The sequence below is a fragment of the Falco naumanni genome, chromosome 5 (assembly GCF_017639655.2).
Source record: "Falco naumanni isolate bFalNau1 chromosome 5, bFalNau1.pat, whole genome shotgun sequence".
NCBI lineage: Eukaryota > Metazoa > Chordata > Aves > Falconiformes > Falconidae > Falco > Falco naumanni.
In genome coordinates this window covers 36,670,479-36,684,808 of record NC_054058.1, presented here as the reverse complement: position 1 = coordinate 36,684,808, position 14,330 = coordinate 36,670,479, and the positions used below count along the sequence as shown (strand labels likewise).

At 56.2% G+C, this 14,330-nt stretch overlaps 1 protein-coding gene across 1 annotated transcript; it reads left to right on the top strand.

The window, feature by feature from the left end:
* Nucleotides 1-2,552: 2,552 nt before the first annotated feature.
* PMM1 (phosphomannomutase 1) lies at nt 2,553-14,302 on the top strand. The gene is made up of 8 exons (XM_040594827.1): nt 2,553-2,686; nt 2,796-2,913; nt 3,848-3,924; nt 4,133-4,224; nt 6,559-6,658; nt 7,463-7,538; nt 10,380-10,495; nt 11,292-14,302. Exons 1-8 carry the CDS (start codon nt 2,618-2,620, stop codon nt 11,412-11,414), a joined length of 771 nt encoding a protein of 256 aa, XP_040450761.1. The 5' UTR covers nt 2,553-2,617; the 3' UTR covers nt 11,415-14,302.
* The last annotated feature ends 28 nt before the right edge of the window (nt 14,303-14,330 follow it).

Sequence of the window (14,330 nt, the reverse complement as noted above, 5' to 3'; positions counted from 1 at the left end):
CCTATATAATATACCTGGGAATGCCTATAAAAGGAAAATCTTTAATGGCAGCCTGGCCAGAGTGTAAGCCAGTGCTCACAGCCGCTTACCTTCTAAACATCAAACAAATATTTGCCCTTGTGGCTAATAACAGAGGTTTTATTCATGATGACAGCTGCAGCCTATCTGAACAGCAATCAAGGAAATGTATCGAGTGGTTTAAGTGCAAAGTATTAAATAACTGAAACAGCTGCAGCAGCCCTGTTCTCAGAGCTAACCCAGATGAAGGAACAAGCTGTGCACTTCACCAAAAGGCAGACTCGTACTCTTGGGGGAACCGTAACGGCACAGATCCTCACTGGCTGATACCAGATGGCAGTCAGGGTCCTGGGAGAGGTGTTTCGCCTTGAATAGAGTTTCTAAAGCAGCACGACAAATTATCGGGAGAAAGCAGAGCAGGTAGATTAAGTTTTGGAAAGTTCTCCTGATAGCATTAACCCAGTGGCACTGTAGGAGTGCAAAAATGTGAACACTGACCAGTATTTTAGCAGACTTCCCAATTCTGGGAAGCGCCCCGAGGTGGCACTGCTGCCTTGCAGCTCAGGGATGCACCTGCGCCCGGGGAGAGCAGCTCTGCGTTTGGGAGGTCAGAGTCATGTCAAAGCAAGAGGCAAGAGAGTCTCTCCTAGACAAGAAAGCTGCAGGTAGGAGCAGCCAGGAGACAAGATCGTAAGGCAACTTGGGCTACGGCAGGAGCTGAGTGCTGCTACAATGAAGGGCTGCAACATGAATGAGCTGGCAGGTTTTCCTAACGCCGTGCCTCTTCCACCCAGATGTGGGAAGTCCTGTCCTTGAACCATGTTGTGACTTACAAAAAATAAAGGCTTGCACTCCTGAACCCCCAGGAGCTCGCTGTGTATGTCCCCATGGCTGTCTTTTGAGAGTCCTGGGTGTTAGCTCATGGCTCTGCTGGAAGGGAGTGCAGCTCTTTGGCTTCTGGTAGTCAAGCAACCCAAATCCGTGAAGGCATCTCTACTTGCTCGTCAGCATGTCATGGTAGACGTACTTCAAGGTATTCATATTCTGGAGTAAGTGTCCACACCTTAACTGATGAGGGATATGTGTAATCACACCTTGACAAGCCCTATAAAAATGAGCATAACCCTCGACTGAACTAAAAATTCATCACCCAATTTCATACTAAGCAGCTGGGTGATGAGAAACTGTTCTGGGAGCTGCTATGCATCTGAGAAAAGAATCCAGCTTTTGGAGGTTGGGAGTTCATAACCAGGGTCTGATCCAGAAGGCCCCAGAAGCCGTGATTTTGCAGGAACGTCAATGCCAGGGCAAATACCACTTGTAATACCCATCCAAGACTGCCTGACTCTCCGTGTTGTGGAGGTAACTCACAGGAACACTGTGGAAATAGCTATCCTGGTGACTTTAAGTGGAGGACACAATGAAAGCCTCCCCCCCAGCAAATAGCTGAGGATGTTTTGGTAAACCTTGTCCAAGGCAATGGCATGGAAGTAAATTATTAACATTGTTTCTGCTGAAGTGGGAGCAGCAAAATAAAAACCGGGAGCAAAAAACAGTCTGTGAAGCCATCTGAATCCTTCATTTTGAGGGGAATCTGGTGAAGAACTGTGAAAAGGGGTTGCGCAATATCCTGAAAGTAAATAATACTGGGAAAAAACAATCAGACTGTCAAAAAGAATCTTCCCCCCAGTTCCAGCCTAGCTCAGCACACTGAGCACTATCCAGGGAGAGAAGGCAAGCTAACTGCTGAGCAAAAAGCATTGAATGTCCCACATAGGTTGTTTCTGATGTTGGAAAATAATTTAGGAAATACTGTAGGAGACAGCAGCTGGGCAGGCTGTCCACCATTACCTACTGGGCCAGCACAATGCGGAGCCGTATGGATATGATCTGGGCAGATGGTGTCATTAAATCTGAAATTACTTGTGGGGTAACTGCTAAGTGGGTCAAAGCAAAAGTTCCTGCAAGAAACAGATTTGGCTTTGTGCAGCAGCGGGTGGGGGCTGAAAACTTCTCCAATGGAAATACCAGCTGTTAACAGCATCCGATTGGAAAGGTGGGGTGAGGGATGGGGACCGACCGGGTGAATGGATGCTCCTCCCGTCCCCACCCTTAGGACAGACACCCCCAGAGGAGCTGCGTTTACCCGGCAGCTCAATCCAGACCCCCAGCCCCTAAATGCGTGCGGGTGCTGCAGTAACCGCAGCCGATGTGCGGACGCCCCCACGCACACCGCCCCCAAACCCCGGGTCCGTCGGGAGGGCTCCCACGCGCAGCGTCTAAGGGGAACCGCTGAGGCGGGAAAGCGGTTCAGCACCTGCGCGTCACTGCACCGCGGGGGGCTACGGGGGGGCGGGGGCGGGGCTGCAGGGCTCCCCGTGGCCGCGCCAGCGCCCCGGGCACGTCAGCGCGGCGGCTGCCGGGGCGGGGGCGGCTGCCGGAGGGGCGGCGGCTGCCGGGGCGGGGGCGGCTGCCGGGGGGGCGGCGGCTGCCGGGGCGGGGGCGGCTGCCGGGGCGGGGGCTGCCGGGGGGCGCGGCCGCCATCGCCGCCCGGCCGTGTCCCCGCCTCCCGCTCACAGGGCCCGGGCCGGCGGCGGGGATGGCGGCGGCGCGGGGCCGGGTGCTGTGCCTCTTCGACGTGGACGGGACCCTGACGCCGGCTCGGCAGGTAGCAGGGCCCGGGGGCGCTGGGCTCGGGCGCGGGGGGCACCCACCGAGGTCGGCGTGGCGGAGCTCGTCCCGCCGGCTGCGGCCTCAGCCGCTGCTTCCCCTTCCAGAAAATCGATCCGGAGGTGGACGCGTTCCTGCGGGAGCTGCGGGAGAGGGTGCACATCGGCGTGGTGGGCGGCTCCGACTACGCCAAGATAGCCGAGCAGCTGGGGGACGGGGACGAAGGTGAGACGCGGCCGACCAAGTCTTCCGGGGGTCACCCGTGTCTTGAATCCGACGCCGAGGCTGCCGGGGGTGCTGGCCGTGCCTGTGGGGGTGCTGGCCGTGCCTGTGGGGGTGCTGGCCGTGCCGGGGAGGGGGGGGCTGTGCCGAGGGGGCTGGCTGTGCCGGGGAGGGGGGCTGGCCGTGCCCGGCGTGGAGGGCTCCCTCTGGGAGGGCAGGGACGCTGCAACCCACGCTGCCGCGCCGCCGGCGGCTTCGTATGAGCTTCATCTTCTGGGCTCTGACAGGTCCCACCCGCCACCCCCCCTTGCACATTTTGCCTCCCTGCTGCTCCATGGTGGGGGCTCCGGGGGGTTCCTCGTCGCGTTTCAACGGGGACGTGAGGCACAGGAAGGGCGGGGGGGGCAAGGGGGCCGCCCCCGCCGTGCTCTCCCTCCCGGGCACGGGTGGCAGCGCGGCCGGGCTCGCAGCTCTGCCCCCGGCCTCGGTACCGGGGGGCGGCCGAGGAGCTCCCGGCTGGAGCCGTGGCAGTCTCGGCAGGGCCGCGTGGCCGGGTTGCAGCAGTGGCTGGAGTTAGATAACCAGTAGCTGCATCACCCCGGCGGTGGGAAGGGGGGGGAGAGCGAGCGGAATAACATGCACGGGGTTGAAAGCCTGACATTTTGGAGGCCTTATCTTTGGCCTGCCGCTGATTCAGCCCGTGACCTCGGTCAGGTCGTTTCCCCCTGTGTGCGTCAGCTCCCCACCTGTGAGCAGAAGATAATCTCCTCATCCGTTGTGGAGAGCGAGGAGGGTCGGCGGCCCTGTGCAGAGCGTGGGAGACATGGGAAGGGCAGTGCTAGGGAACTGGGAGGATGGCCCAGTCCTCAGCCCAGTCCTTTTGGCCCCTTTTCCTAGACAGTGCTCATGGTTCCTCTTTTGTTTCCTCCCCCTTCAGTCATCGATAAGTTTGACTATGTCTTCGCAGAGAACGGCACAGTGCAATACAAGAACGGGCAGCTGGTCTCCAAGCAGGTAGGCCCAGCTCCCCTTGCAGCCATGGCTCTCTGTCCCCCCCACCCTGTGTGCGCTGTGGGGGGCAGCGCCTGGCCCCGGGCGGGTGGGCAGCCCTGTCTCTTCTCCCCACGTGCCAGGTCTGAATGTCCATTCCTCCAGGTCATGTTCTTGGGTGGGCTTCGTAGGAGGTCAGGCATCTTCCTCATGCCCCCTTCTCCTCCTGCAGGCCATTCAGGACCACCTGGGGGAAGAGCTCCTGCAGGATCTGATCAACTTCTGTCTCAACTACATGGCGCTGCTGAAGCTGCCCAAGAAACGGTAACGGCCCAAGCCCATGCAAATGGCAGTCACATCACTGATTTCTAGGGAGCTCTGAGCTCCAGAGCTGTCCTAAGGACAGCTGAGATGCTGAGCTTGTGTCGCTCCGGGTTTTATCTTTGTATCTAGAGACCCTGTGTAGGATCACTGTCCTACCAAACTGGGCGCTGTGGGCAAATAATGGAGAAGGGTCTTTGTTCTGGAGAGTCTGCACTGTTTTTTAGCATAATGCCTGCTCTTTTGCCCCTCGGATTTTCTTTCGTGGGAAGCAGGGTACAGCCACTGCTTGCGTCAGGATACAGCCACTGCATGCATCTCATTTAGGACAATGGTACCAGCTTGTTACTGGTCAGGGTGTCAGGCATCGTTGGTCGTATGAGTTTCCAAACAGATGAACAATGGCTCTTAAGATGGGAGGTCCAGTGCCTGAGCACACAGTTTCACGCTGTTTCTAACCCAGAGTCCCTTGGTGCCACGGGTAATGGGGCTGGCCCCACTCTGGCCTTGACCAGGTGTTCCCGTCGGCTTCCCCCCGTGAGATCCAGCAGCCGCAGGGTGAGCTGGGTTGGTACACCTCCTCTGAAGGAAGGCTAGGCCACTGCCAGGCAATAAAGGGGTAGTTTTCCATTGGATCGGCTCGTCCTGTTATCACTGAGAGAGAGGGAGCAGATGGCGTGAGGGTGGAAGGGGAGAGCAGGAGGACCTCCTTCAGAGGCAGCCTGCAGTTAAGCCAGCCCGGGTGCAGTGTCAAACCGCTCCTCAGACCACAGTTTCACAAACCCTTGAAGCGCAAACACGTGAGCCAGCAAGGCTGTTGAAAGCAGCGACTCTGCCCTCCCCTTGTCCCAGCTGGTTTGTTCCTGCTGTCCCCTTGTGTTTGTACGGTGAACCCAAGCAAGTGAGCCGTTTGGTCAAAACTAAACTGATAAAAGTTGCTAAACTGTGATCCAGGTTAGTTGCCTGATGTGAGTCACCATGTGGCAATATGAGGATCGGGGAGAGGGGCCAGGGTGGCTCCTTGCCACAGGACTGCCGGCTGAACAGACCTCTGAAAGCGTGGGCTGGGACCCAGAACCCTCAAGCTTGTTTGGTTGCCTCCTTGCTTTCTGGTTGCCCAACAGCTTCATGAAGGTTCAGCTCCTAAGCGCTTCTGTGGACATAGGCTTATGGGATTTCTAGCAAAGCAAGGACTTTAACCGGCATTTCCCAAGTCACGACCTGGGGCATGATCCACCAAACCCTTTGTGCTGCAGAGATGCCGCTCCCAGGCTGCAGGCATGGCTGCCTGTGCGTCCGTTCCCCATGATGTTCTTCACTGTGTTACGAGACAGGAGGTGGAGAGTTTTCCTCCCAGACTCAAAGTGGCAAGCACTTTATCTCAGAGAAACAGTGGGTAGGGCTAGGAGGGACATCAGAGGGTTAATGAGCTCAGGGTTCCTCAGCTGGACAGGGAAGGGGGTCTCGCTGCTCCAGCTAGGTTTCCACAAGAGCTTCAATCCATTTTCAGATTGGCAGTGCTGTCATCCCCTGCTGTTTCTGCCCCGCTAGTGCTGGTACCTGTCTGATCCCTCGGGGAGCTATTCCAAGGTGATAAGCAAACAGAACTGGCTGGGTTTATAGTGAAGAAAAAAGAAAGAGCAGTTTTCTGCCAGCTTAGTGCTTTGAACCAGCCCACCAAAGAAGCGGCAGAGTAGTAATCCCTGTGCAAGGTGAGGGTGGCAAGCAGGAGCTGGGTCCTGTCCATGCAAGCTTAGGTAAGAGTTGCAGTCAAGACAAACAGTAGATGCAAAGGCCCTGCAGGTCCTACCTGATGTGTGTCCCACGAGGAAGTCCTGATTCCTCATCAGCCTGCTGCCAGACATCAGCAGTGAGTTACACTGACCTGGTCCTTTCCACTGCCCCAAGGTACTGCCAGCTTCACCCAACCCACCCAACGGTTCTTAAAAGCCTCCAGGGGTGGAGATGCCACTGTCTCATCAGGCAGTTGGTCCAGTCCAGGCAATAGCTGTCCTTGCAGTTATTGCAGCATTGGAAAATGTTTCCTATCATCTCACCTAAGCTTGTTGCTTCCAGCCTGTCCCCAGGGCACACAGGAACTGTTCATTCCTCTTCTCTTACAGTCTCTTTTTATGAAACTATGAGCCCCTTGTAGACCTTAAGTGGAGTTGTTGATGCCTGGTCTCTGCCTGGCATGAATAACCCATGAGTGGCAATGGCTTCTCTCCTCCTGCATGTCCCTGCAGAGACTGCGTGCCTCACTGAGCAGCTATTCCCCTGGCAAGGTCTGGTTTTCTCTCCCTGCCCCAGTAATCTTGTGCCCTTGCCCACCCACAGAGGAACCTTCATTGAGTTTCGCAATGGGATGCTGAACATCTCCCCCATCGGACGGAGCTGCACCCCAGAGGAGCGAATAGAGTTCTCTGAGCTGGACAAGGTACGCGGGCCAGACTGGGGCTCACCCTTCCCAGTGATGGTTTTGCACCACAGATCTTGGGTCTTATCCGCTTCCCCCCTTCCCAAGGAGAAGGGAGCCCAGCTCCAAGCTGTGCACCGGGCCAACACATGCCGCAAGGTGGAGACAGGACTAGGGGTCAGAAAACCCAAGGAGAGATACAGATGGAGGAATCTGACTTCATTGGAGACCACCCACTGTGGTGGCCAGCAGGATTCCTTGTGCTGTGGGAGAGCCCCAGGGAATAAGGCGTTTCACTGGTGTTTCCTCATTTACCGTAACCGAAGGTGGCCCAGCATCTGTCTTCTCTCTCCCAGTCTCCCAGCCCCAACAGAGCAGGAACTAATGGGCTTTGCAGACTGAGAGGGCCACAGCAGCGGATCTGCTGAGCTGACCTCTGGAGCACTTGGCCCATGCCCACAGCAGTTTCTGCCAGGCGGAGCTTTCTTGGGGTTAAGGGATCAGTCTGACTTTGCAAGACTTCTTAAGCAAAGCTAGAGACTTTGGGTTATGAACTGGGCTTCTGGGAAACTGAAGCGGTTGCATTTCATTGCCAAGGAAGGGCTAGGATCTGCTCTTCCCAGGAGCCTGCTGGAGCTGTCCCGAGCTGGTGGCCTTTTACGCAGACGCTGGGCAGGACTGGTGAAAGCTGGCTAAACGGTGTTACGCTGGGGCTGAGGGCAGGTGGGAAGGGAGTGGAGCAATCAGCCAGAATTGTCTACCAGACAGCTTACAGCGGATGGTCAACTCTAATTCAAACCCTCTTTCCTTCCCCTTCCTCCACAGAAAGAACGGATCCGGGAGAAGTTTGTGGCAGCCTTGCAGAGGGAGTTTGCTGGCAAAGGCCTGCGTTTCTCTCGAGGTGAGCAGAGGGGGCTTCCCTGGCTTTGCCTTGGCCTCTTTACCATGCTTTCCATAAAATGCTGGGAAGGGGAGCTGGAATCCCAGCTGTTCCCTCTGGGGGCCTGGAGACCCCAGGAAGAGCACAAGGAGCTTCTGGTCCTAGAGAGCTGCTGCAGGGGCATCACATTCACTTCCATGGCAGTGTGACAGCAGAGAGTAAACCGTGCTGCAAATTTGCCTCCCCAGGAATCAGCCAGACAGGCGAGGTTCTGTCCCGTGATGTTATCTCTGCCTTAATTTCAGTTAGCTCTGTGGAGCCCACCCCTGACCAGAAGGTCTGTTCTGGCCCAAGTAGCAGCAGCAGGGTGGCCAGCAGAGCTCCAGGCACATGCACTCCTCTCTAGGAATGAGACAGGAGCCTCATGCATGTCTCAGCTCTGGGGTTTTCTTAGGAGGGTTGGCTACAAAGGAAACATCTTTCTTCCTGGACAAAGAGCTGCTGAGGCAAGGAGTTTGCATCTCCGTGCCATGGGCTTTTGCAGGGCTGCTTCTTGGAGTGGCTCTTGGAGCCAGCTTACCAAAGACAAGGAGCCAAAGGAGAGGCTTGAGCAATCCTGGGGGTCTGGCCAGGACAGGGAGGAAAATAAGGGTGTGTAAGTGGTGGGGTAGCTGCTGGAAGAAGACCCTCCGTAGAGCAGATGGGTATCTGTGAGATAAGAAGATGCCATGTGGCAGCCTAGCCAAAGGGGAAAGGGGTGACAAGACTGAGAGGCAGCAGGTGACACCCCACTTGCACCCAGTGTGGGCCAGTGCAGAGGGTCTAGCCCTCTGGTCCTCCAAGGGCTTTCCTCCTGAGAGCCTCCCCTTGCCTTCAGCATCCTGCTAGGGGCATCCTGTGCTGCCCAGAGCACTGACACACACCGTTTGTCACAGCAGAGAAAGAGAAGGTCCCCGCCGCCATGTCCCCGCAGGCACGGGGGACGAGAGCAGAGGAGAATGGCCCATTGTTCTGACTTTGGGAAGCCACCATGAAGAGCCCAGGCCTGTTGTGTAAAAGCATGAAGACAAGGGGAGCTGCGGGCCTCCCGCTCCCTCACAAAGAAAACGCGGGGTGTCTCAGGTCAGGCATCCAAAAACAGGAACACGTGGAAATAGGGCTGTTCTGCCAAGCTGGCTCCATGTGTCTTGTCCCAGGCTGTGGAGGAACACAAGCCCCAGCGGTGGTAGGAGATCTCCCTGCAGCTCTCCAGACACATGCTCTGCCTAGGTGAGGGACAGTGCTGGCTGTCCTCCACACCATCTCTTCTCCCTTTGGTTTCCTACCCTCTGCAGCTGGCATCAGGAGCCCCTTCTTGCTGCCCAGTTCTGATTAAAAGGCCAGAACACCGTGAAATGCAGCATTTTTCACAGGTAAATGGCTTTAGATACAAAACCAAGAAGGTTTTTAATGAGGTCAGTGAAGTTTAGCTCCTGCTCTGGCCTGGGGGCATCCCCATCTTCCCTGAGCTCACAAGCCACTTGTTCCTGTCCGTATCACAGTGCTAGGGCACCCTGTCCAGCAGCGAATCCTCTGCCCTGAGCTGAACACACAGGCTCCATCCCCAGTTCCTCAGGCTCCAAGGAGGGTTGGTTTGGGAATCCCAAACCAACAGGGACACCTCAACCAGCCAGGGAGGAGAGGAGCATGGCATCAGCATGTGCACGTTTAAACAGTCCAGGGTATCAGTGCCTCTGTGCCACAGCAAGGACTGTCTCTGTGGCTACCTGTCTATTCACCCCCTTTCTGAGAGAGGTGGGGTTATGATTTATGAAGATGGAGTTTGTGAAACTCCAGGATTGCTGGTGGCCTATTAGATTGCCTGGAGAAGCAGGGGTCCTCTTGAAACCAAGAGGAACAGAGACATGAGCTAGCAGGAGGATGCATATCCCAGTTCAAATCCCTGATCCTCCTGGCTCCAAACAAGACCCAAACATGTGTGTGCCCCAAGCCATGGGCCTTGTTTTGGGACAAACATGTCACCCGTGTCCTTGCTGGGACAAGGGTCTGGCTCTGCAGCCTGTGCATGCAGCAGGGCAGCTTGAGAGGGCAGGGAAGGTGCTGCCTCCAAAGGCGGCACAGTGCTGGAGTAAATTTCTCCTGGTCTAAGAGCAAGGGCTGGGAAGTTTGTTAGCCCTTGGTGGCTGCGGGTGTCCATGTGCATATGTGTGCCTGCTCTCTGGGAAAGCTGCCTTACCTCTGTGCGTTCGCCCTGTCTCCTTGGTGCCCCTCCATATGTTGGCAACCCGCCAACCTGGTTATGTTGCTGGGTCCGTGGTTCTTGATCAGCATACGGAGCCTGGTGGGGCCTGCAGTGCAGCCAGCTGGGACCCCTGAGCTGTGCAATGCACGGGGTTTGCTTTGCTTGTGCAGGGTGCCGGGAGCTCCTGGTCCCTGCAGGGCTGAGGCCTGTCAGAGCAGTGGGTTAGAATGGCCAGTGATGTCCCCACAAGAGCCTAGGAGAGAGCTCGGTGCCGATCTCCAAGCTCATTGTCCCCCACTGGGACACGGAATATGCTGATGCTCTCTGCGAGGCGTGACCCCACGCCTCCCCCAGCAGATGCATCCCCCCTGCAGCCAGCTGGTTCCTGCTTGCCTGCAGTCAGGGGAGCCATGCTCCTGTCACCCCAGCCATGCTGATGTCATGCCAGCCTGTTGTCATCGGAACAGCATCTGCCACTGGCCTAGCCACATGCACACCGAGGCAGAGCTGGGCTCCCTACAGACATCCATCCCCCTCCCCTCCTCCTGTCTGTCCCAGGGTAGGGGGGCACCCTGCTGTCTCCCACCAGCATTGCCTCATGCCCTCCCTTCTTCTGGCAGGTGGCATGATCAGCTTTGACGTCTTCCCAGAGGGCTGGGACAAGCGCTACTGCCTCAACGTGCTCGACGATGAGAGATTCGACACCATCCACTTCTTTGGGAATGAGACAACTCCCGTGAGTATGCCCTGCTCGCCCCACACACGGCTGTTTTCTCTCCTGAATGGAGCTGCCCCATCATGGGTCCCACAGCCTGGGTCCTGCTGGTGGCTGATACAGTCCTCTAGTGGTGCCGCGAGGAGGAGAGATGCTGTTGTGCAGCACGTGTTTGTGGTGGGCTCGTGCTGGCGGCAGGCCTGCCGGGTCGCGGGAAAATTGCCTTGGATTCACTGTGCTGGGGAGCAGGTCCACCTCAGCATCACTTTCCTCCCCCTGGCACCCTTAGGAGGGGGGAAGCCACTTCTGTGGCCCACAAGACCCAAAACACAAGCCCCCAGCACTTAGGAGAGGGCTTTTCAACAACAGGAACAGCTTCACCTTCCCTTTAGAGTGGTGGGGGATGATGCTTCCTTGCTGCTGCAGACCTCCTTGGCCATCCACTCGGCTCTTCCCAGATGATGGCAGCCTCTGCTTCCCAAATGTGCTGACCTCACCTGCTAGCCCCTCTGCGGACAGGGCAGGGTTAATCCTGGGCGCCTGGACAAGCTTTGCTGGTCTGGGACCTTCCCCATCCTTTCTATGCTCCTCCCCTGGCACTGAAGAGGGGAGGCCAGAAGGAGGGAGCAGGGCTGCCAGCCCAGCCTCTGCCTCTGTGGGCCACCAAAGCCCTGGCAGCCCCTTCCCCAGCAGGTCCCTGCCTGCCCAGCTGTGGGCTCCCACCCCGGCTCAGAACAGAGCAAGATGCAGATTCATGTATGAGGATGCTCTGTTAAGATCCTGCTAATGCTTTCCCCATTTTTCTATTCCACTGCAGGGAGGAAACGATTATGAAATCTATGACGATCCCCGCACGGTGGGACACAGTGTCCAGTCTCCCCAGGACACAGTCCAGCGATGTCGTGAAATCTTCTTTCCAGAGAGAGCAAATGAGCGCTGACTGCCAGGTCCCCACAGCCCTGCCCCACCCCCACCCTCTCCCCCCACCGGGAAAAGCACCTTCATTTGAGGAATCTGCTCAGGGTAGACTGAAGAAACCACTTTCCAGATCTGGTCGGGAGGTAACGTGTGAGTGCGGGTGGGTGTGCAGGAGGGGGCTTTGCTGAGCAGCCCTTTGGCACTCCCCATCTACAGCTCGTGGGACCAGACCCTCCTCAACTCCAGAAAAACTTCTCTCTTGACAGTTTGGGCTGTGGTGGGTGCGATGCAGATGCTTTGTTGGTCGGAAAGCATTTGAAAGGGCCAGTCATGAGAGTATGTGTGTGTCCGTCCCGTGCTCCCTCCCCTCTTCTCTTTTTCACTCTGTTTCTCTTAACAGTTCTGCCTGAGGAACATGTGTCTCCCCTTTCTGTCCCCCTTGTGTCTTGGCCAGGGAGGCTGGGGCTGCTGAGGCCCCTGGCACTCTCACCAGATCTGCTTTGAGGCAAGAGGCCAGGAAGGCTGTTGTTTGCTCCAAGCCCACGGTAGGAAGGGGTAGCTGTGACCCCAGCTCATTGCAGCATTGTACATCCTAACAGGGAGGGTCACCACATCCTTCATCTCAGTGCCACGCTGTGCCAGTCCCTACAGGTGATCTGGGAATGAAGTTTTAAAATGGCTGGGTTGGTTCCTGCTCTGAGCTTTGCTCAGGTGCATGAAGAAACTAATTCTCTCTCTAGCTTACAAAAAAACCCCAGGGTTTATTTTCTCTGTTCTGAAGAAGTTCTCAAGTCAGACCTTGCCTTGTGCGGCTGGAGGATGCTGGGCATGCACAGAGCACCCTGTGGAGCAGTTGTGGGCTGAAGGCTTCCCGACAGTCTTCCTACTCCCATGTCCATTAGGTGTCACAGATGTGCCAGTGTAAAACTTACCCAGGGCATTCATTACAGACCAAGTCCCCTCCTTCCCACAGCTCAGATTTCCATGCTGCTGCCAGGGGCATTTTCAGAGAGGGACAACACAGGCCACACCTGGTTTGTAGTGCCAATGGGGGTACCCACCCAGCAGTGCCCTCTGAGCTTGCTTTTCCACCCTATCTCATCCCACAAGTTTATGTGGTCACCTTTAGGGAGGCAGGTTCTCCAGTGCAGCTGTCATATGTTCTGCTTCTCTCTTTCTCATGGGTCTTTGTGGGTTGCAAAACTACACCTTTCTTTCAGACCTCGACCTCCTCCCTCACATTGCCCCTTTATTCCTGGCAGTTATGCCCAGGGCATGTGGCCGCACCAGTGATGCTAGTCACAACTTGGTGTTTAAGAGGAGCTCAGGGATCCCCTCAAGGGAAATGTCCTGCTTGTAGCTCCCCAGGGCACATGTATCTGTTGTTTGTGGTCCTGGAGGATGCTGGAGGTTCCTGCAAACCCCCCCCACATTGCTCCCTGAGAATCTTTTTCACCACGTCCCTGCTGGTGTGGCACTGCTCTGTCTCTTGGTCCTGTTTCCTCTCCCCTTTCTCTTCTGTTCCCACTTTCCTCACCGTTGCTCTTCATCTCCCACCTAGTAGCTGGACTGCAGAGAGAACTTTCTCCGTTGGCCACCGCCAATTAACCAAGGGACCATGTTCCTCAGGTGAGATACATTGGTGCTTTTAGAGCCAGGGCAGGGCTCCCATGTTGCCATGAGCAGAGTTCTGAGTGGACCTTGGCACTGCTGCCTGGCCACAGAAGCAGGGGTGCCGTCTCCTCCACTTGATTGCACCTCTTAACTCTACAACACATCGGGTCTGTAATGCATCACGTTTGCATGAGCACAGCGGTCTGCCTAGCATCCAGAAATCCCCAACAAATGCACAAATTCCTCTTTCTGCCCAGAAAAGATTTCTGCATGGGAGAAGAGGACCTGTTGGAGAAGCCTGAATGCAGGGTACCCTTTTTACAGGCCACTGAATTTGGCCCTTCACTGCAACCTTCCTGGAGGAATCGTGCTTTGTGGTTCCTTCTTCTCTGTTTCACTGTGGATCAGGTTATGTATGGGGTTCTGGGGGGTTTCTTTTTCCTGTGTCTATTCAAAGTCGGCAGGATCTCTAGCAAGCTTAGTGGTGAGAGCGGGTCTGGATCTGAACGCACAAGGCACTGTGGTGGCCTTGTGGGCTGAGATAACTTGAATATTTGAAGGGATGGGCAGGCTCTGTCCAAGGCTGTATGTCTGTCCATTGCTCAGGGTGGGGGGAGTTGCAGGGCGAGCGGAGCTGAGGCAGGGATGACCTTCGAGGCACCAGCCATCGCTTTTTCTGCTCAGGAGCTCACATGTGCATGGATGGGATCAAGTTCAGGAACCTTTCCCATTCCTGTCTCTGTCTTACACCAAGCTTGGGCTAGTTGAGGGCAGCTCCCAGCAGGACATCCTGTCCTGCCAGAGGCATGAGGAAGAGGATGGCATCAGAGGTAGCTGGGGCAGCCCCAGGCTTTCAGAGCCACAGAGCAGTTGAGGTTGAAGGGACCTCTGGAGGTCATCTGGTCCCACCCCCCTGCTCTAGCAGGGCCACTGAGAGCCTCAGCTGCCATCCCTTGTGGGCAGGGATGAGGCACAGGAGGGGGTGGATGAGGCGCGGGACATGCTGGGGTGGGAGCCCTATACCTAGGGGGTGGCGCACGCCTGTCCCTGAGACCCCTTTGCCATGATGCTCCTCTCCCAGTGTGGGTGCCCATGACGTAAGTGGGGGTTTCTCCCCCTGTATGCGTGAGTGAGCAGATGTGGTGGGCCCCGTGTCAGGGACCATCTTGCCATATGGCTCCATATCTATGTGAGATGGGCAGCTCCTGTCCGGCTGATACTGTTAAATAAGAAATATATTTAAATACATATATATGTAAATGAAAAAAAAAAATAAAATCAATCATATTAAATCTAGCACATGCAGCAGTTGGAGGCAGCGTGT

Bases quoted from the DNA above. Each gene is read 5' to 3' on its own strand.
- PMM1 (XM_040594827.1), top strand. From the start codon at position 2,618: ATGGCGGCGGCGCGGGGCCGGGTGCTGTGCCTCTTCGACGTGGACGGG. The intron at 4,225-6,558 runs GTAACGGCCCAA...GCCCACCCACAG, and splicing joins CTGAAGCTGCCCAAGAAACG to AGGAACCTTCATTGAGTTTC. The intron at 6,659-7,462 runs GTACGCGGGCCA...CTTCCTCCACAG, and splicing joins AGTTCTCTGAGCTGGACAAG to AAAGAACGGATCCGGGAGAA.